The following is a 23,128-nucleotide window of genomic DNA, read 5'->3' as shown; positions in this document are numbered from 1 at the left end:
TTGGCCTATAATCAGAAATCATCTCTGGGGTTTTCTTCTTCGGGATCAGTATAATATTTGTCTCATTCAACTTACTAGGAAACGAGCTAGTATTTAGACAGTTGACAATATAAGTAGAAACATCAGTACCCACCACATTCCAGAAATGTTGATAAAATCCAGGGTTCATCCCGTCCGGCCCTGGCGCCTTATCAGGAAACATTGAAAACAACGCAGATTTAACTTCACTTTCCTCAAAAGGGCGCAACAGGCTTTCATTATGCGCGGCAGTCACTCGCGGTTGTATACTCTCAAAGAAATTGTCGTTAATAATAGGAGAACTCGAGTCAAAGATATCACGATAATAATGCAAGATACTATTCCTCATGGCATCTCCCTCAATCCAATCCCCATTAGTATCCATAATTTTCATAATAGAATTATTTTTCTTTCGGTGAGAAGCATACCTGTGATAAAATCTGGTGTTCGCATCTGCGTTCTTGAGCCAATGCTGCTTGGCCCTCTGCCTCCAATACGTATCCTCCTGCAACTCAATACTAGTCAGATTGTCCTCTATCTTTTGAAATTCAGCTAGAGATCCCGGATCCATTCGCCCTCTCAGCCGCATCTGGTCCTTTTTTAAGTTCAGTATTCTCTCCCCGAATTTGTGAAAACGGTCTCCACCCCAGCGTGTTAACCGTTCCCCACAAAACGTGACACATTCCTGCAGCCCCCTACTCCTTCCTTCCTCCCATGCTTTTTCTACCACACCCCTACAACCTTCATCATGCAACCATGCCATCTCAAATCTAAAACCCCTTCCTCGGCCACCTCTCCTTTCCCGAAGATTGAGAATCCCAAGGAAAAGAGCAGAATGGTCTGACTTCCGGGTCAATATATTATGCACACTAGCATCAGGAACCAGATCCCTCCATCCTTGTGTGGCTAAAACCTTATCCAACCGCCCCTCTATCCAGTTTGGTGTACCCTTCCCCTTCTGCCAAGTAAAAGGATATCCTGTCATGGGTAACTGCGCCAATCCACACTCCTCAATAGTCTCACCAAAACCCCGTAATAAAGCATCAGGGTGCGGATTACCTCCCCGTTTCTCATATTGAAATAGGAGATCATTAAAATCTCCTATCATAACCCACGGTAGATCAGATTTGTTCGCTAGTGTACGAATAAGGTCCCACGATTCCCTTCTCTGCGGACGCTTTGAAAAGCCGTAGAAACCTGTCATTCTCCATTTTTCAAACCCGGGCATACTCACCTCCACGTCTACATAATTATCTGAATAACTTAATAATCTTGCTGTATTATTTGTCCTCCACAACAATGCCAAACCTCCACTCAATCCGGAATTATCAACATTAAATAAACCATCGAACCCAAGCTTAATCCGGAGTCGCTTAGCAATTGTAGTAGGACTGTCTGTGTATTTAAGTTTGCAACAAATGAAATTGAGTTTAGCAATTGTAATAGGACTTTCTGTGTGTGTAAGTTTGCAGCAAAAGATGAAAAAATGGATCTTTGTTGTAGATTAATTTTTTTTAAAAAAAAATTCCATTAGTCTATTAATGATATTGGCCTTAGTTACGGTGGATATAAATTGTAAATTGTTAAGTGACTATGAAAATGTTTTATTATATTGGTTGAAACATTTGTAAATTGTAATGAAAAAATAATTTGATTTGGCCAGAAAGCAGATCACCAAGTTAATACAACTTAAAAGACTAATATGGAATCAAGATTCCAGCTGTTGTTCAGATAATTTTCTGTGGGAAGAGATTCCTAGTAAGATGGGAATAATGCAGCCAGAGACAAGTGGATTAGCATTACAATAAAACAATTTGGTAGCAAAAAAAAAGTCATCAAACAACTAGTTTAGTGGAACTTTTGCCACTTTACATAGCAAAAAAAGTCATCAAACAACTAATTCAGTGGAACTTTTGCCACTTTACATTTGTCTTAACTAGCATTCAAAACAGCAAATACTTTTTTAGTGTTTGTTACAATCTTACAGTAAACTACAATCTTTCATGTCTAATTCAACAGAATGTCAACTTCCAAAATAGAATTCCAACTTCATATTTCCAGTGCTCACTCGACTGCCCATGCTACAACAAAGAAAATCATGCTTAATAAATATTTTTAAAGATTAAAGAAATAAAATTAAAGAAGAATAACTGAGTATGACACCTTTCTTATCTTTGTTGGCCATTCCTAGTAGGACATCGTGTTTTATTATGGCCTAAATTCTTACAAATCGAACATCGCATTTCTTTTCCCTTCTTTGACAACTTCATCTTACCATTGGTAATGGTAGTGCCACTAGTATTAGTAGTGCTATTGCCATGACTTGATGGAACTTCACTAGCCTCACGATTTCTTTTTTGTTTAGGTCTCCCGGTCATTTTTTTGGGTATTGGAGCTTTTATCCCTTCACATTGGGTTTTTGGCCAAAACAATTCTCCATTCATAGGTTGGAGTGCATGTGCATAGGTCCTTAGGTATACTTCTTTTGAGTAACATGCATCAATGTAGCCCTCGGGATCTCTTCCTTGATCAAAGATGGCACATATTGCATGTGCACAAGGTATACCACTCAAATCCCATGACCTACATGAGCAACTTCTACTCTCAAGTTTAACCGTGAATTGGTTTCTCCCTTTTTTGATTTCATACCCATCATCTCCATTGAAATCAACCTACCATCAAATATATTTAAAAAGATAAGATACATACTAAATATAAGTATATAACACACCAAAGAGAGTAGATAACATCACATACTTACCTTCCACCCAAGACTCTCAACTATATTTTGATTAAGCTTCTTCATTATCAATGGTCCATGATTTCCAGTCCACCTCTCAACAGACTTCATCTTTGTTGCAATCCTCTTCATTACCCCTACTCGTATGTCTTCAAGCATTGGAATGATAGGTTTGACTCTTGCTTTCACTAGAGTGCTGTTGAATGCCTCACATAGATTATTGTCAACAATATCACATTTCACATCTGTCCTAAAGAAAGCTTTACACCACAATCTTGGAGGGTACATTTGTAATCATTCAATGTTATTAGTTTTTACCGAATATAAACCTATTGAATAGAATTTTCAGAACACAATAAGACACAATTTTCTGAACAGATTAACATACCTTTCTAAGTCAGATTTTGCTGTAGGGTTTATCTTCTCTAGATGTTTCAACTGATCTTGAAAATGAGCTTCTGTGGTGGCTTTAGCACACATCCTAAAGTGCTTCTTCAATACTTTCCCTCTATGTAGCTTACTCCAATTAGAGTGCACATGTCTTGCACAATTACGATGCTCAGAGTCAGGGAATAGTTTTTTAATGACTTGTGTTAAACCCTACAAAACATACAAATGATAATGTTTCAAAAAAGGTACAATTTACTCTTTGCAATTTACATATACATGTTAGCTTTGATTTACCTTTTGTTGGTCACTCATAATTGTCCATGGGAAAGTATTGGTGATGCCCAAATCTATCTTCAATAACTCTAGAAACCAGCTCCAAGAATCAGTATTCTCTATCTCCACAACCGCCCATGCTATAGGGTACATTTGGTTGTTAGAATCCCTACCGACTGCACTTAAGATTTCACCTTTCAACATCCCTTTTAAAAAACAGCCATCAAGTCCAATAATTTTTCTACACCCATCTAAAAACCCTCTCTTTAACGCCGCAAAACAAACATAGAATCTTTGAAATACACATGGACTATCAGGGGTAGTTATATTAGTCTTAACCTTTGCAACGGTACCCGGGTTGGAGTTCATACATTCAACGGCATAGTCCCTAATTCTATGAAATTGATCCTCAAACCCAGCATTAATGTTCTTCACTATAGCTCTGACTGCTCTTCTCACCATGCTAATGCTCACATTAAGTTTCAATTCTGAATGAATATGTTTTTTTAGTTCCATATGTCCAATGGTAAGATCATCTCTTATCTTGTCCTCATACCTATCTTCAATCCACTTTTGGCTTACAATTCCCAGTGTATATTTTTGATTGCATCTATGCTCAGGTTCAAGTGTTTTCAGCTGAAAACACATGAACCTTTCTTCCCACGAACCATGACAATGAAATGGACAAGATTTTACACACTGTACAGTTACTCGCTTGGGCTCATTGTGCACAAAGTGAATATCCCTCTTTGAATAAACTGCATAATTAATCATGGCTTTCTTGAATTGTTTTGCATCATCATACAAGGTACCCAATTCTAGTTCATCTGTCTCAACATTAGGATTGTAAGAAGGATGTTTGAATCTACTCTTTGCCTTGTTGGATTGCTCAAATGATACATCTACATAATCTTTTTCAGACTGATAACTCGGGGGGTCATCGGAGTCATAATAATCACTTTGTACTTGCTCATTCTCACCATTTCCCACATCTTCACTTTCAGCCTCAACTCTAGTCCACTCAACATCATATGCACTAACAACATCAACAAAGTTGTAATCCTCACCAACTAATCCCTCTTCTTCATCGTCATCAACCCTTTTTGAACTATCACCACTAACACCATCTTCATCACCTTCATCTTGTAGTTCATCTACTAAATCATCAACTTGGGCATGTGAACTACATGTTGGTTGAGTAATCACACCCCCATCTAATTCAAATTCCGATTGCGCATGCACAACACTTTGCTCTACCATTGGTAAAGCTAAATTTGAAACTATTTCTGCATCATCAACCACATGCTCAACAAAGATGTCAACTTTACCCCATTTACGAGCCAAGTTAATTAGCAGAAGTGTACTAGCATCATTATTCAACAATTGTAGTTTCTTCATATCCTCATGGGGCAATTTAAAAGACAAAGATTCTATTTTACCATACCTCTCAACTGTAATATAATTCAATAGGTGATAATATGATATTAAATCAGGGTCAATTTTCACCTTTTCCACCCTTCCATTTATGTATTTCACTACAGGAGAGTTCATAAAATGCCCCCCATGATGTACTCTTAATTCTGCTTCCAAATGCATTCTACAACAAAAACAACGTAACAACAAAGAAACATTTAAGAAAACTATGAACCCTCACACTGAAATCAGTAAAGTTTAAAACAAAGGCAAAACTATACATTTTTTACACAATCTATACCCCACAATAAACAAGCTATAGTACCAACATAAAAGAAAAAGCTACTGACAACATACAATAAATTTGGTTAAATTATACTAACAACTATGTATAACAATTATAAATGTATTCGAGGACCACAATAATCCAAAATGTCTCCATTATTGACTACAAGGTGGGGACCCATATTAGAAAGCCATCCAACATTGATAAAAGTAGAAAAAAAAAATCACTGCCAGACAAAAAATTGATTGAGTCAGCATATTAATTACCTACGCCAATGTTGTATGAGATTTCTGAGCACCTCCTTTATCACCCTCTTCTTCCGTCGTCGTCAATGGTGTCTACCAACAGAGCTTTTGGAGTACTCAGTAAGTCTACCAACCGAGCTTTTAGAATCGTTAATGGTGCCTTCCAATATAGCTTTTGAAGTCGTTAATGATGTCGAAAATGGTGTCGTGAATATGAACAAGGCTTTTGGTGTGATTGGCGTCCACTAGCAGAATTCTTGGAGTCGAAAATGGTGTCGTGAGATGAACATGTACGTACAGAGGGGGTGAAATTCATTTGGGATTTGGGGTTTAGTACAGATTAGAGTTTTATTTATAATTATAGTTATTTTGTTTTTTGTTTTATAACTAAAATAAAATGTTATTTCTTTGTTGGCATACACGTAGGTTATTTAGGTTTTTTTTTTTTTTAATCCACATGGTTGCTTATGTCAGCATTGACTTGAAGCTTACAGGCAAATTGATTGAATTGCACTAATTGAACAAGTTGAAGGGTTCAATTGGAGCTTTTTATAGATTGAGGGCCTAATTGCTGTTTTGAGTATAGTTTGAGGGCCTATTTGACCCTTATCCCAATATAAAATAAAATAAAAATTATAATTTGCGTCCAAAGCTCAAGAACTTTGGACGCGAATTGTAGTTTTTTTTTAAAAAAAAAAAAAAAATACCTTTGCACGTGCACGCAAAGGTATTATTATTTTTTTTTAAACTACAATTCGCGTCCAATGTTCTTGAACTTTGGATGCGAATTGTAGTTTTGCGGGTCCAAAGTAACTTTGGACACTAATTGTTTATACAATCAGCGTCTCCTACATACTCGTCAAAGCAACTTTGGACACGTATTAGTGTTAACTTTGGACGCGAATAACTGTTTCTGTACTAGTGTGGTGAAGGAAGAACGAAGAAGTAGAAACAAAGAGAAACGATATGTTAGATAGATTTTTATTTTTTATATTTGTGTTTTCCATCTATTCTGCCAGTATACTAATTTTTCAAAGGGAAAAGATTATTTCGAACTTCTACCTGCATAATGGAGTGATTGCTGGATATTGTTAGGCAATTTGTATAATCTTTGTTTCTACCTCTTCGTTTGCTTGAAGTTCTCGATTTGCATAATCTCAATTTGTATTCACAGAACACAAACATATGCAATTTGAGGCAACCCGAAATAACAAGGCATAAAAGAACGCATAAATTTGCCGTTCACCAGGATTAAGTGGCTGATAGCGTATTGTAACCCATTAGTACAAACATGATTGATCAAAGGAATTGTAAAAGATAAAGTAAGAGACAAGGCAAGAGTGAAAATAAAAAGAAATGCAAGAGAATCATCTTATTTATTTATCATCTTACATACAACCACAATATATAATATACAAATATAACGGAAGACATAATGTAGTCATTAATCTCCTAACTGTTACATAATCAATACTAATAAGGGCCACACTAAATATATTATTTATAACATAAAGTTTATTATTAAAAATTATTTAAAATGTCAACTCACCTTCCATGCATGTAAGCTGATGAAATGGATGGTAACCTGCTATCAGATGAAATTGCATACATTTGTGATGTTTAGTGGCCTAATTACATTTTTTTTCATTGGCTTACTTGTATTTTCAGATTATGTTTAGTGGTAAATTTGGACTTTATTCCTATTATTTTTTATTTCAATTTGTATCAAACTTTATTAGAATGCATATTAAGCTCTCTTCCGCTTCTATTTTATTAATTGGTTTTATTTGACATTATTTCCATGAAAGTTTGAGGGTTTAAAAACTTGATGAAGGCATTAGTGATGGTTGAATTTAATGGTGTTAATTAATTATTATTTTTAATTAATTATATCATTATTTTAATTAAAAAAGTTAAATTAAACAAAATTATTATATAATAGAGTGAAGTCATCCATGGTACAATTCCACATTTCCACCTATATATAAGAAAGAAAACGATATATTATACTTGTGTATTGTAGATAATTAAACAAATTTTACCTTATTACTAAGGAATAGTTAGCTAGCAACATACAATACAATATTTGGCCCCAATAAGTTTAATTTCTAACAATCTTGATTAAGAAAGTGACATTTATGCAGTTGTACGCAAGGCATTTTATTCCATAGTGATACGGGCCAACTAGCATCTGGATAATACAATTGTCTCTGAATACAATCTCTTATTTCTTTTATCATAGCTTTAGCAATTTCTTCTGGAATATCTATAGGAAATAGGGATGGAGATGGAGATGGAGATGGAGATGGAGATGGAGATGGAGGTGTAGTTCGTGTAGAAACTAATAAAGGGAAAGCAATTATAAGCACAAACAAAACATCAATGAACTTATTATAATTCATCTTTTTATTACTTCTGCTTTCTCCTTACAAAGCAGGTTCTCTTTAGCGTATACATTTGTGCTTATGTGTGAGTATTATATATATAATGTAAAAAATTACAGTCAATGAATTGAACATGTCCTAATATTAATAATTTATAAATAACATAATAACTGAAATTATTAGACGATTAAATGATTCGCCAAACCATTATTAATTGCCTAGTACATTTCTTACAAGCTAAATTGGATTTGTTACGTTACTATAATACATGAATTAATTTGTAGTAATTAATGGAAATGTGTTGAAATTGATAGCGCTAAGAACTACGTATATGTAATACAATATAATTGTTATATCATGTCTATTTTATATTGTGGACTTTGGTCAAAATAACATTCAAATTATGTACCCCAGTTAACACATTATATATATATATATATATATATACACTGCTGAAAATTTTTCATTTTCTGACCACATTTCCGACCACCTAGAAAATTGGTCGAAAAAAATGAATTTTTTTCACTTTTCCGTCGAAAGATTACGGTAGACGGATAGGTCGGAATTTCCGACCACCCTTACTTAGTGGTCGGAAAATAGACTACAAAGTAAAGGTGATCAGAAATTTCTTTTGGTTGTTTAAATTTTTAAAATTTATCTTATTTATTATTTCCGACCATCTTCAAAGGTGGTCGGAATTTTTTTTTTTTTTTTTTTCATGTCATCCCATGGTATGACGATCACATAATTTATCATTTTATCATTAATTATTTTACGCATACTCTTTTTTTTTTTTTTATGTTTTGATTTTAACTTGCATTTCTTCAATTGATCACGACACAGAGTTTAATGGTAGTATGTTAAAATGTCGTAATATTCAATATAAACAATCAATTTCACATACCTTTGTGCAAATTAGATACTTCAAAACTATCTATTAATAGTACATAACAAGAAAAATATACAAAGACAATGATTTTTTACAACATCTTTTATGCAAAAGACAATATATAGTTTTGTCGAAAATCGTTGTCTTTCTTTGATTTTTTAAAAAAACGACAATTTATTTATCCGTTGTTGTTAGTATTTTATCTTTAAACACACATTGAATACATAATACATTTACAAGAATTTGATGTCTTTGTGTATTTTTTAAATGACAATGATTATTTTAACTCTTGTCATTTTTTAGAAATAGAAAAATTAGAGATATAGAGAAATGAATAAATGATGTAAACCAACCCCAGCTTATACACTGCTCTCAGCACTCACTCCCTTTGCTGTTTAGACACTCACTTCCTTCGCAGCTGTCACTCCCTTCGCTACCGCCAACACTTCCTTGTACCTCCTAGGTATTTCCCATTTCCAAATCTATATTATGCTGCCATTCCAGCCAATCCAGCCGGTGCATCTCTCATAGGGCTTCACTGTTGGAGTCGCCTAAGACTCGTCTACCTTCGTCGCCGAACAGATCATATAGGGGGCACGGTGCAGCTTTTTGATTTCCTAGCTCTGACCATCGCAATCGGTAATTTTCTCCCTCTTCTACTAAGTCAAACCATTTTCCTCTTATTTTCGTTTTGTCTGCCCCTGCTGCAATATGATATATTTGTTAAAAGTTTTTTCCCCTGATTATTTGAAGTATAGTTATGTTGGCTTTTGATATTTTCGATGAGGATTACTAATCTGATTAGCAAGCTGGGAGATAGTTTTATTTTGGATTGAATATGCTATTAGGGTTTTATAGTTGATTTTCTGGTTTCAAAGGTTTGTTTGTATATATGATGTGCTTTGGTTTTTAAGTTGAATGGTTATATGTGCAGCAGAAGAAACACAGGCATTCAGGGTTCTCCTAGCTAGGCAAGATTATACATTTTTATTGATACATACATTTTTATGTATTTACTTTTCTGGAGTGAATTTTACTTTGACAGATAAGATGTTTATGTAGTTTATGCCTAAAGAATCGTTTGCATTTCTGTATAAATATGTGGTATTACATGTTATAATATATGCTAGATATCTTTGTGAGGTATGGTTATATGGTGTTTCTAGTCCTGTGAACGGTTCAATGTGCTTTATTGGAAGGATTTAGTTTTGAAAACTTGGTTTATTGCTAAGAATTTAGTCTTACTAACCTTGTCTATTCACATATCAAAGTTGTGGTCTGTAAACATGCTCTTTTACTCTTGTTACAATAATGTATTACTTTTATTTGCAGTTAAATAGATCATGTGGTTCTATCTCTGTTTTTGACTCCAAAAATAGATGGTCTTAAACAAGCACAATACAAGGACATTGACAAACATTATTTTGATCAGCTAGTCCAGCTTAAGGTAAATCTTTAAAATTTTAGGTGAGGTATTTAACATGTTAGTCATTCTTTGTCTCATTATTATATGTATGTAGTTGTATAACAAACTTATATGTTCTTTGACAGACAACTGAGATGGCAAACAACGACCTGGATAGATACTGCGTACAATACCCCCTGCTTTTGTTGCATTACATCAGATAATTCCTCAATTTATAACACTATAACTCTCATATGCCATGAGAGAGGCTAAATAGAAAATAGGGCCAATTTAAATGGAACAGAGGGATTGTTTGTTTCATAATATATATATATATATATATATATATATATATATATATATATATATATATATATATATATTCCTTATTCGTTAACTGTGGCAGCACACTTACATCTCATTATATCTTGTTTTGCTGGCCTAGCTATAATCTTTTTCAATAATGTGCAGATTATTGACACATCAATTGATTCTCTCTTGTTTCTGTTGTTGCTGCAACATCAAACAATGCATATGGTAGTTATTAATTTACCTTCTCACTCTGTTTGATATTCTGTTTTTTTTTATATATATAATATATAATTTTTTGGTAAAAAATTAAATTCGTGATTCAGTAGTTTGTTGATAGAGATACTATTATGAAACTGTTTATTGTTATTTTTTCTTGAAATTTTTTGCTCTAGGGGATTGTAGATATCTAATGAAGTGATAAATTGAATGATAATGAGCTTTCTTTTTTTAAAAAATCTAATTTGAATTTGCAGATTACTCAAATGGGTATGCATCGACAGTTAGCTCTGTTATTGTTTCAAACTTGAAAACTGGTGTCAGAAAAGGAGCATGGGACAAAGTAGAGGTACTTACAAATTATTTTAAATTTGTGAAGTACTGAAGTGTAATACTGGCATTCAAGGCTGCTGCTGAGAGTCTGCTAATTACCTCTGATCTGTCACCAGCAGATTTAGTAAGTTCAGGGATGTACTTTCATTATGTTTACGAGTTAGGGGTGGCCCAATCTGATTGGTTGCTTCTTTTCTTGAACTAGGGCCAATATGGAATACTTTAAGGATCTTGCAAATGCTTAAGAACCAAAGGTATATGTTCTGCATTTGCTCATTTTCGGAACTTTCTGTTTGATCATTAAGTGCTGCTACTTGCCTAATTATGCAGTCCATGTGATGAAAATTCTTACATGTTTGAAGGACAGTTTATGGTGATTGCTTGCGCAGACTCTCGGGTTTGTCCCTCAGTTGTCTTGGGATTTCAACATGAGAAGCATTTGTAATCCGCAACATCGTAAATCTGGTGTCTTCTTATGAGGTAACTATTATGTTCTGAATGATGATTACTAACCATGCACCACTTTCTAATCTATTGTTACATCTCTAGTGGAATAATACGCATCCAAGATATTATATATGAATATAGATTTGCTGTTAATGCAGACTGGTCATGTTGTTCTTGTTGTTATTGTTTTTTACTTTTTTTTTAATAAATAAACATATAAGGTGCTCAAAATTTTGTGATTCACTCTTCAATAATAACACTGAAGTGATTGTCGTTGTCCTTACTTTTGATGAAGCATAATAGTAGATTAGTTTAGCAAATTTTACAGTAATTTTTTATCCATTTAGACATGCAATGAGAATTCAAGATCTTCTCTACCAATGCTTTATTTTATACATCACATTGGTGCTAATTTCTAGCACGGTTTAATGTCTCCACAAGGTTAGTCATCCTACACGTTTTGGTTAAGTACATAGATATGTCATTTTTCTACCAAAATCATGTAAAAAAGGTCAGATTATAAACATTCTTAATTCCTTATATCACTTCTAATTTGTTGCAAGTTGGTAGTTCAACTTTGAGTGCTCCTTTTTCCTTTTTCTCCCTTCTTAATCCAAATGTTTTCCACTTATTCATTTTAATTGAAAATTTTCAGTTGTTTAATGGCTGCCATAGCATGCGTTGTTGGATTACATTATGGGCACATTCTTGTTCATGTCAAGGTAAGATGCACTCTGCTCCATGGGGAGCTATGTGTCTCACTTACAAAGGCAAAGCTTTATAACTAACTTGCAAGCTTTGGATTGTACTTCTTCACTTGGTCAGAAGTTACAGAAGGCTAAAGTTACCCAAAATGTATACAATCTCTGCTACATTGGTCTCAAGGATTTTTCTGTCCAAGGTCAGTTATTGTTCAGGATACCAATTTCACTCTTGTTTAAGACGTGAAGCTATTTACCGAATGCTAATGTGGTAATTTGTGGTTATGTTACATGGTTCATTCTGGATATCTCCGAACAACTTCTCCGGTTGCACCAGATGGTAATTTTCCTATTATACTTGTTAATCTACATCTCATCAGTTACCTTTATATTGGTTCAGCTTTAGTGCATAGGTTTTCAGGTTTAACTTGAGCATTTCCCTTCATTGTTATTTATTTACCTATCTTTAAATGGAAGACAAAAATAAATAGTACTCTGTAACATAAAACAAGGTAAGGTGTTCTGTCCCCCTCCTCCCATGTACTTTCCTTTTGGACATAAATAAAACGCCAAATTGACTACCATCCAGAGTATGGTGTTTCTATGCTTTTTTAAAGAAAAAAATGAAAGAATAATTTAATTTTTCCTTTCTTTTCAGTTTACTAATATAATTATTTGAAGGGAATTTATGCTTTTGGTAATTAAATCCTATCATTATTTTCTTCAACTTGCAGAGATAGAGCTGGTGGATACACTAGATTGTTAAGAACAAGAATACGTGTTGGTGATGCTGTACCTATGGTTCCTATATTGAGTGCGATATTTACCTTATTTGCATTTAGTTCAAGAACCGATTATAGCTTTTGTTTATTTTGAATATAAACTGTAAAGAAAAATATATAGCAAAAAGTTACATTGGAAAAGGCTATCATCTAAAATATTCATGAAAGAATTGTGTTTAAGTGTATGAAATTTGTATATGTTTTTCAGTAAATATATATATATATATATATATATATATATATATATATATATATATATGTATATATATATATATATATATATATATATATATATATATTTCATTACAGAGGAATCCTCTGTAGTGAAATGAATTTTTTTTATTGATTGCGTCCAGTTTTTCGACCACCAAAGTGGTCGAAATTTCCGACCCCCAATGGTCGGAAAATCTGAACACACCTAACTAATATCTTGGCCTTTTTTTCTGACGGTTTCAAAAAAGTGGTTACTCTTTCCGACCACTCTCTCTGTTTGTCAAAGATAGTGTGGGGAATTTTTCTGGACACCCAAATTGGTCGGAAAAGAGGTCGGAACAGGTGTTTCCGACCTATTTAAGGCCATTTCCGACCACTTTTTGGTGGTCGGAAAATGGCAAATTTCCAGCAGTGATATATATATATATATATATATATATATATATATATATATATATATATATATATATATATATATATATATAATTACTAAATAATATATTAATTGCAAGTACATCATTTAAATTACATATTGAACCATAGTCTACATAGAAGCTAGACTTTTTTGGTCCATTGTATACTTTGCATGGTTTGGTCGATGGACGCACACTTGTAGCTTAATTTGGAATGGATGTGTATACATATTTGATGAAGTAGTAGTTGTCAAACAGTGGACCATTGTTCACACAGTGTTGCGTGAATTATAATTCAATATAACAACACAAAGTCGTTTTTTATCATTATCGTGAACCAATGAAGAATTACATTACACATATTTATATTGTCAAATGAAACTGTAGTATAATTAAAAGGATAAATAAATAACTTTGTGTGAGAGGAAACAGTGGCGGACCTAGAAATTTTTTTCAGTGGGGGCAAAATATTAAAGCAAAATAGATAATTAGAAAAAAAAAAAAAACTAAAACACTTAAAAAGTATAGCCATAAATAATGTTGGATATAAGAAAATTATAAAACACATCAAAACATTATAAAAATATTCATAACAAAATGTGAACATAATCAATTTGATAAAATAATTTGAATAAAAGATCCATTATAAATTACACATCTCATCTCATTATTAATATATAAATGAAGATTATATTATTGTGTTGAAACAATATGCACTATTAATAATAGTGAAAATGTGAAATAATGAGAAAAGGTAGTGTTAATAAGAAAAATGAAATGTTGAAAGCAGATAGAGGGGATTCAAACCCTAAACTGCATTCGGGCCAGCCACACACTCAGCCAACTAGGCTAAGCTACATTTTGTTAACATTTCTTTATTTTCTAATACTTATACCAAAACTTGTACTATATATTCACATATACATACAAGGGTTATATAAAGGGGTGGGGGTGGGGCGAGTGGGGGCAGCTACCCCCACTGTAGGTTCGCCCCTGAGAGGAAAATGAAACTAAAAACAAAGCTCATGTAATAACGTATATTGTCAATGAATTTGAAATGTAATTAGAATGATATATACTTCGGCGTTACTGTAATGTAACTAAAAAAATATAGCCCATACAATAACATATATTGTCAAATTAACCTTGAGCGTAATTAAAATAATGATACTTCAATGTTACGATAGTGAAACTAGTGTGTATGTGAAAAAATGAAACTAAAAAACAGAACTCATTCAATATTGCCAAATAAACTTGAACTGTAATTAAAATGATATTTTAACGTTATTATAAAAAAACTAGTGTCTGTGTAAAATAAAACGAATAAACACAGCTCATACAATAGTATATTTTGTCAAATGAAACTGAAGTGTAATTAAAACAATACAACATCGCTAGACACCTTGTGTTCAGTTAGCAATGACACCACTGTGACTCTTTTTGAAGGAAGGTCAGAGGATCAAACATCAGTGGATGGATATTGACTTTTTTTTGAGCTACAACATATTACCTCGTAATAGAGTTGATGTTACTAAAAAAATATTGAAGTATAAGATATGGTATACTCATAACATATTGCAAAACTATTTTACATAAGATAAGTATATAAAAATTATAGATGTTTTTATGCATGACAATTTGTTTAGTGTTAACATGAGACATACTAACGAAATATTATATTTACGGTGTGTTTGGTTCGCATATGAGAATCAGAATTAGAATAAGATTCAAATACTTGGTATTAGTAATGAGTTTTGGTGAAAGTATTTTACATGCATGTTTGGTAGTAGGGTAAAATTAGAATGATAATTGATGGATACCCAATATTTGGACCCAATGAACCGCCTAGCCCCGATTAGATCACCCAAACCCGATCAAGATACCTACTAAAACCTAAACTAACTAGCCGTTATTTTATTTATCACACATTATTAATCATTTCATTACCTATTAAATTACCCCATCCTAACCTCCTATTTAATACCTATTTATTTCCTATTATCCATAACCCCCCACCTAATTACCCATAAACTCACATTTAAACCAATTAAAGCATGGAGAACCCACCAACGGTAGGAAGTCTACACTACTCATCCTACTACTATAAAAGAAGAGTCAAGAGCACAAAGTGGGGGCATCTCATTCACCTTCACATGGGGCGACTCTTCCACATTCACTTTGTAACACCCCGTGTTACGGTCTCCGTATCCGGACTAATTGTGAAATTAATTTCGTTAATATATAATTAAAAAGGATTTAATTAGACTTGAATTCCCATTAATTAATTAGTATGGTCCACAATGAATCATAGACCCTTATCATTAACCAAGTCTTTAACTCTATTCGGAATAGGAAAAGTGGGCCTTTACTATTCAGATTCTAGTTAGGACTCCTGAATCTATATATAGGGAATTAGCAAGCATTTAGAAACCCTACCACAATTAAATCTACCACGCGAGATATTCCCCAAGGAAACCTAGCAAAGGAATTCCCGACCACCGAACCTAGAGGAATCCATTGGAGGGAGATCTTAGAGAAGAACCTTAGTAGCCAAGGATATTAACTGGGGCTAAGAGGTAACCCATATCTTACAAAAACTATTTTCCTTGTTATATCTTATTTATTGGCTCCTTTGATAATTGTATGTGTGATTCTGTGATTGAATCTTGATAGAGCCTTGCCTAGGATTTATATTGTGTTTATTTGATAATCTTGGTAATCTTGATGTTGTGATTGATTATATGTGTAATCTTGTATTTTAAATATGTCTAGAGCTTGTCCCTAGGGTTTATATCGTGAATCTCGTTGTTGTGATGTTCTTGGTATATTTGGGTGAGTTTATGCTGGATCGGGTGTTGAGTCTAGCCTAGGACTTGTCTTTAGGACTTTGCATATAGATTTCTTGAGGTTCTTGTGGTTCCGGATGCTCCTGAACCGTTATGTGATTGATGTTGAGCCTTGGCATGTTTAGGAATCGTGTTAGAACGTATTTGGAATGATTCTTGGTTTAATCTTCGTTAATTGAATCCGTGACATTGTTATCACGTGTTAGAATGTGTTTGGACATAGTTTCGAATTCCTCGAACGAACCCGAAACCAAATTTTCAATCTTAGTACCAGTGAGGGGTAGGCGGGGGGACAAATCCCCACCACCTACCCGCTGCCCGAGACTGCCCAAATCCACCGAGCAGGCGACTGCCGGTGGGTGGTCCTCCACCCGCCGCCCACCCGCTAGAAAAAGTTGGTGAGTCGTGATGTTTTTCCCCACTTGATGTTTCCCCGTGTCCCGTTGTGTTCCGTTGTACCCCGTTTGACGTGTATGAGTCTTGTTTGATGTTTTGAATACCGTTCTAGGAATTTATGTGTAGTACGTGTCGTTGTTGTTATGTATTGATTGTTATTGATTGATTGAATGATGATGGGTATCGTGGTCATTGCGTAATGATCGGTGTGACTGATGATGATGAGATTATGATTGGTGGAAATGAATTGTTGGCGGAAAGCACTACGAGTGCTCGGTTATCATGCTAACGGCACGAACCACGCCTTAGACTTGCTGGCTAAAGGCTTTGGTAAGGGTATAAGCGCCGCGGTGTCATGTTAGAGCTATATGCGCTAACCCCTTGGTATTGGTACTAGAGGTACGGACCATGCGAATGACACTTCGGTGTTACCATGTTGGTGGACTTGTTGGGGGTTACAGAGTGGGGCATGTAGTTGCTACGGAGGAATAAGGGTCGCCTGGAGGTACAGGTTGGAACTGAAATACGGATGGAGTGGAGTGAAAAGGTTAGAACTTGGTATAAGATTGGAAGATGGATTGTGTGACTTGATGATTACTTGCTAATTGATTGTCGTGAATCCCTTTGTTGTCTCTATTTGCTATTTATAAGCTTATCTGTCTATTATATCTTGTATCATATTCTTAGGATGCATGCTAGTCTTTATGATTGTTCTATAGTGTCAAGTCTGTTGCTGTGTCTCGAGTCCTGATCTTGGTTTAAAGCTAGAGTTGCTTAGACTATATATGTATTCCGTGAGGAGCGCACGGTAGATGGACTCGTAGTCTTAGTCTAGTTAGCCCTAAATACTGTAGCCGGCCTGCGCGCCGTGGATTGTATTCTGTTTATCAACTTATGGATTACACCCGTCTGGATAGTCTTAGCCTATGCATCTAGGTTCTCAAACCTACGTGTGGCATAACATCCTGACAACTATGTTTAGTTTATGCTCTGTTTGGATAATTAACGTTAGATTGCCTTTATTTCATAAGTTTAAATGATTTAAAAATTAGGGGTGTTACAGTTGGTATCAGAGCCTAAGTTCGACCCTAGGATAAGACCCCTAAGACAAAGACGTTAGGACATTAAGTTCGGACTCTAGGTACTTTGGTACATAGGACCTAAGAAGTTTAGGGCACGCGGTGAGGCTATGAGTTTATCTATCGTTATCTGCTTAACTTCTCCCTAATCTATTATATGCTTAGCTTGAAAGTTCCCGATAAACTATAGCATCAAGGTAAGGATGTGAGTCCCTAACTTACTGTTACGATCGGTGTTGATCCTGTAGACATCTAAATGGCACCAACAAGGAGTCAGTCGAGAACCCTTGAGCCTTCTGCCCAAGATTCGTTGACCCAGAACCTACAACAGTTGACTCAGGTCACCCAGACACTGAGCAACGCTATCCTCCATAACAACAACCGACCACCACCACCAAACGGGAACCCAGACATAGCCCGCCAAGTCTCGAGCCATCGCTCACCCATCTTCGCAGGGGAAGAACATCCCACAACCCTTGAAGAATGAATCCGAACCTTCGACAAGATCTTCGAGGTAATGGAATGCCCGGAGGGACGCCGTGTGGAACTAGCCTTGTTTTATTTCGGACATGAGGTCGATCTTTGGTGGGGATTCAACTGGGAATCCTTGAAGGCTCTATTACGGGGACGGTTCTACCCCGCACACGTGAGGGCGACCATGTACGAAGAATTTCTCCACCTGAAACAGGGAATGACCACAGTAATGGAATACCACAAACGATTCCTTGAGCTAGCTCGTTTCGCACCTGAATTGGTGCCTACAGAGGCGACTAAAATAGAGAAGTTTGTGGTGGGTCTCAATTTCGAAACTCGGAAGGCTTTGACCGTAAGTAAACCTACGACCCTCAACGAGGCCTACACTAGCGCCGCCGACCTTTATCGGATCCAACTTCTACAACGGGGAGTTCAAGAACAAATCCGAAAAAGGAATAACGGAAGTGGGGGACCGACTGTAAAGAGAACAAGGAACGACTCTAACATGAGGGCGGTTAACCCACCAAACCAAGGACGACCTATAAGATACAACGAAGCCAACGTAAGACAATTCCTTTGCAGAAGATGTAATAAGGACCATAGGGGCAAGGATTACTTCGGAAACGCCTTACGGTGCTTCAACTGCGGAGGAGAAGGACACAAAGCCCCTTTGAAAACAAACCTAACTGAGGACCGCGAGTGGCAATTTTTTTAAACTAGTAGAACGTCTAGTGGTTATTTTAAAGTCGGAGGACCACACCTGGTAATACCCTAATGGGATATTTGGTTCATGGAATCACACCTGGTAAATATATAAGCTAGCTGTATAAGTACTGGATGCAAATGTGTTGTCCTGGACAAATGTTATCGTACACGGTATAGTTATTCATTGTTATCGTACACGGTACAGTTATTCATTAGTTCTGCCTCACATTTGTCACTTAACTATAATATAGGATAATCTTTTTTTTTTTTTTTTTGGGAAAGTAAGAGTTAATACCTCCAGTGATCCTCCGAATATTAGGGTATTACCAGGTGTGGTCCTTCGAGTTTAAAACGACCACAAGATGTACTCTGAGTTTTAAAAATTACTATCTGTGGTCCTCCATTAGGATTGGTGTCAAATGGACATTAAGTGTGAGGGCAAACCGGTTATTTCTCGTATGAGTTAATACTTCCAATGGTCCTTTGAGTATTATAACATGTTTGGTTCACAGAATGAATTTGGAGGGAATAGGAATGTTATTCCACAGGGAATGGAATAGGTAAGGAATAGAATAGGAATTGTATTCTGTTGTTTGGTTGGCTGAAGGAATAGACTTTAGTAATTGTATTACAGTGTTAGGTTGGTTAAAGGAATATGTTTTAAAGACATAAATACCGTTATACAAAATAATAATAATAATAATAATAATAATAATAATAATAATAATAATAATAATAATTATTATTATTATTATTATTATTATTATTATTATTATTATTATTATTATTATTATTATTATTATTATTATTATTATTATTATTATACAAATAAATATTTTTATTTATATTTATTTTCTCACTTACCTCACATCGGTTGGAGAAGTAAGGAATGGAGCCTTGAGGCAAGCATGGACTCGCAAGGCTCCATGCAGATGTGATCACAAAGCACTGTCATCACAGAGGGATTTTACCATGGGCAAGCATGGACTGCTCAGAAGAAGTCTCTTCTTGCAGCTGACGCGTTGCATGTTATATCATGTTCATATGCCATGTAGCTACGCCAGCTTATCACCAACTTACGCAGTTTCTCATCCTCTAATGCCCTCTCAAAAAGCCTCTGTATTCTATGCTGGGAACCACCTCTACTTATCTCGAATGACAATGCAAATAACCAATTAATAACAGATGGTTTCCTAGAAGTTTAAACAGAGAAGATCATGAATACTAAAAAGTTATGAGATTGATCTACACTACACTATAAAGGTATAGAGGCCATTCTCGACTGACAGTTTAAAATATGTCAAATTATCTGAACATGGCATTCACTTATTATTAGAATAGATAGATTGATTGATTAATAAGCAACTTGAAAAAGTAAACAGGTGAACAAGTGTACAATAAATGATCAATTTAAGTTGTAGAAAACTAAAAAAGGAAGAAGCTATTCTATGTTGAACACTGACCTTGTTTCTATTCTATCTGCTTCTGTGTGTTTATACAAGCATGAGAATGATCTATATATACAAGGTAGATGGTGATTTATGCCTCTTCGCATCCATGCCTATGACTCTTCAGACTAAGCCTTTTTATCTACTTGTCTGTTCATATCTAACACTCCCCCTCAAGTTAGAACATAAATATTAAGCATGCCCAACTTGTTATAAATATATTCAACCATGTTCCTACTGAGCCCTTTAGTCCTTTAGCGAACAAATCGGCTAGTTGATTGCCACTACAAACATGAGCAATAGAAATTAACCCTTGTTGAACCTATTCACGCACAAAATGACAATCTACCCCAATATGCTTGGTCCGCTCATGGAACACTAGATTATTTGAAATGTGTATAGCTGCTTGATTATCACACCATAAACGTATGGGCTTCATTCCACACCAACCTCCTTCAACATATTGTGCACACAAGTTATCTCACATGTCACATGAGCCATCGCCCTATATTCAGATTCTACACTGGACCGAACCACAACAGTTTGTTTCTTGCTTTTCTAAGAAACCAAATTGCCTCCTATGAACACACAATATCCTGTTGTAGACCTCCTGTTGCTCAACGAATATGCCCAATCAGCATCTGAAAATGCCTCAACTCTCATATGTCCACGATCAGCATATAGAATGCCTTTACCGGGCGCATTCTTGAGATACTTTACAATTCGAACTGCTGCCTCCCAATGAGTTCGCGTAGGTGCTTGCATGAAATGACTTACCACACTGACTGGAAAAAGCAATATCCGGATGCGTAATGGTGAAATAGTTCAACTTTCCCACCAACTTCCTATCTCTTTGGAGAGTCAAAGGTCTCCCCCTCACCAACCACAAGTCTAACACCCTGCTCCATGGGGTCTCACATGCTTTTGATCCCAACAACCCAGTATCATCAAGCAAATCTAGCATATATTTCCTTTGGGAAAGAAATAGTCTTTTCCGAGAACGAGCAACTTCAATCCCTAGAAAATACTTCAACACTCCCAAATCTTTCGTGTGAAACTTTTCCTTGAGAAAAGATTTAAGAGCTTCAATCCCTACTGCATCACTACTTGTGATTACTATATCATCAACATAAACAATCAAGAGAATGCACCCATCATTAGTATGTTTGAAAAAGATAGTATGATCACACATACTCCTATGCATACCAAACCCAATAATCACGCTACTAAACCTCCCAAACCAAGCTCGTGGAGATTTCTTCAGGCCATATAGAGACTTCTTCAATTTACACACTTTCCCAGACTCCTCCTGAGCAACAAACCCAGGGGGTTGCTCCATATAGACTTCCTCGACCAAATCACCATGCAGAAAAGCATTTTTGACATCTAACTGATGCAGGGGCTAATGATTAGAAGCATCTAAAGAAATACATATACGAACTGAAGTTAACACCATAAGTCTGTGTATACCCCTTCGCTACTAGACAAGCTTTAAGTCTAGCCACTTACCCATCAGGGTTCACTTTCACAACATAAACCCACTTGCAACCAACTGCAGTCTTACCGGCCGGGAGGGGTACCAAATCCCAAGTCTGATTGTCCTCAAGAGCAACCATCTACTCCTTCATTGCATGTCTCCACCCATCATGAGCTATAGCCTGACTCAAAGTGTTTGGAACTGACACAGAATCTAAACATGATAAAAATGTGCGAGATGATATTGACAAATGATCATATGACACAAAAGAGGAAATAGGGTTTTGACAACGACGTTTACCTTTATGAAGAGCAATGGGAAGATCTAGGTCATTTGACGAAAATTCTGGTGAGGAAGAAGTATTCACTTGCGGTTCAAGTGGTGCCACTTCATCTCTCCGTCGTCGAGTGTAAACCTGTGTAATGGGGGGGGGGGGGGGGGGGGGGGGGGGCTAGAAACAGGCTCGACTGGTATGGTAATAGTATATGTAAGGAAGTCATTATCTAGAGTAGACCCATACCCAGAACATCCCCAGAGAACACCATGTTTTCAAAGAAAGTAACATCAGTTGACACTAAATACCGCCCCAAGTCAGGTGAATAACATCTATAACCCTTCTGAGTACGCGAGTACCCTAGAAATATACACTTAAGTGATTTTGGATCAAGCTTCCTGCGTTGAGGACGAACATCTTGGACAAAACAAGTACACCCAAATATTTTTGGTGGCAGATGAAAAAGGGGTTCCGTCAGATACACCAAAGAATAAGGAATTTGACCTTGAAGGACAGATGCAGCCATCCGATTGATAAAAAAACATGCAGTATGAACCACATCAGACCAAAAGACTTTAGACACTTTCATTTGAAACAAAATTGCCCGAGCTACTTCTAACACATGGCGGTTTTTCCTTTCTGCCACTCCATTTTACTGAGGGGTATACGCACACGAGGACTGATGAACCATCCCATTTTGACGCATATAAGTGGAAAACGGTTTAGAGAAATACTCTTGTGCATTGTCACTCTGCACAGACTTAATAGTTTTATTAAACTGGGTTTTGGGTATAGTATTGCACGAGATTGCATAATGAGAATGTTTGCACTAAATTGCATATTGAGAACGATTACCGAGATTGTTTATTGAGTATGATTGTTGCATATTGATATTGCTAGTTGCATGGTGAGAATAATTTCTGCACAGACTTAATAGTTTTATTAAACTGGGTTTTGGGTATAGTATTG

General features: G+C 35.5%; 1 protein-coding gene and 2 long non-coding RNA genes across 4 annotated transcripts; all 3 read left to right on the top strand.

The window, feature by feature from the left end:
- Positions 1–9,254: 9,254 nt before the first annotated feature.
- Positions 9,255–10,363, top strand: LOC109174358. 2 transcript variants are annotated; one of them, XR_002053059.1, is made up of 3 exons: positions 9,255–9,277; positions 9,971–10,085; positions 10,190–10,363. It is a non-coding gene; the product is annotated as an uncharacterized LOC109174358 (long non-coding RNA). The 2 variants fall into 2 exon arrangements; XR_002053058.1 differs by having other exon boundaries at positions 9,971–10,105.
- A 143-nt stretch (positions 10,364–10,506) lies between these two features.
- LOC109174437 lies at positions 10,507–11,378 on the top strand. Its single transcript, XM_019323674.1, has 5 exons — positions 10,507–10,543; positions 10,829–10,920; positions 10,978–11,032; positions 11,110–11,158; positions 11,235–11,378. Exons 1-5 carry the CDS (start codon positions 10,507–10,509, stop codon positions 11,347–11,349), a joined length of 348 nt encoding a protein of 115 aa, XP_019179219.1. The 3' UTR covers positions 11,350–11,378.
- Positions 11,379–11,745: 367 nt separating this feature from the next.
- Positions 11,746–12,221, top strand: LOC109174359. The gene is made up of 3 exons (XR_002053060.1): positions 11,746–11,792; positions 12,007–12,073; positions 12,177–12,221. It is a non-coding gene; the product is annotated as an uncharacterized LOC109174359 (long non-coding RNA).
- The last annotated feature ends 10,907 nt before the right edge of the window (positions 12,222–23,128 follow it).

Source organism: Ipomoea nil, unplaced genomic scaffold (assembly GCF_001879475.1).
Source record: "Ipomoea nil cultivar Tokyo-kokei standard unplaced genomic scaffold, Asagao_1.1 scaffold0642, whole genome shotgun sequence".
In the NCBI taxonomy this organism is placed as follows: Eukaryota; Viridiplantae; Streptophyta; class Magnoliopsida; order Solanales; family Convolvulaceae; genus Ipomoea; species Ipomoea nil.
This window is presented reverse-complemented; position numbering and strand designations above follow the sequence as displayed.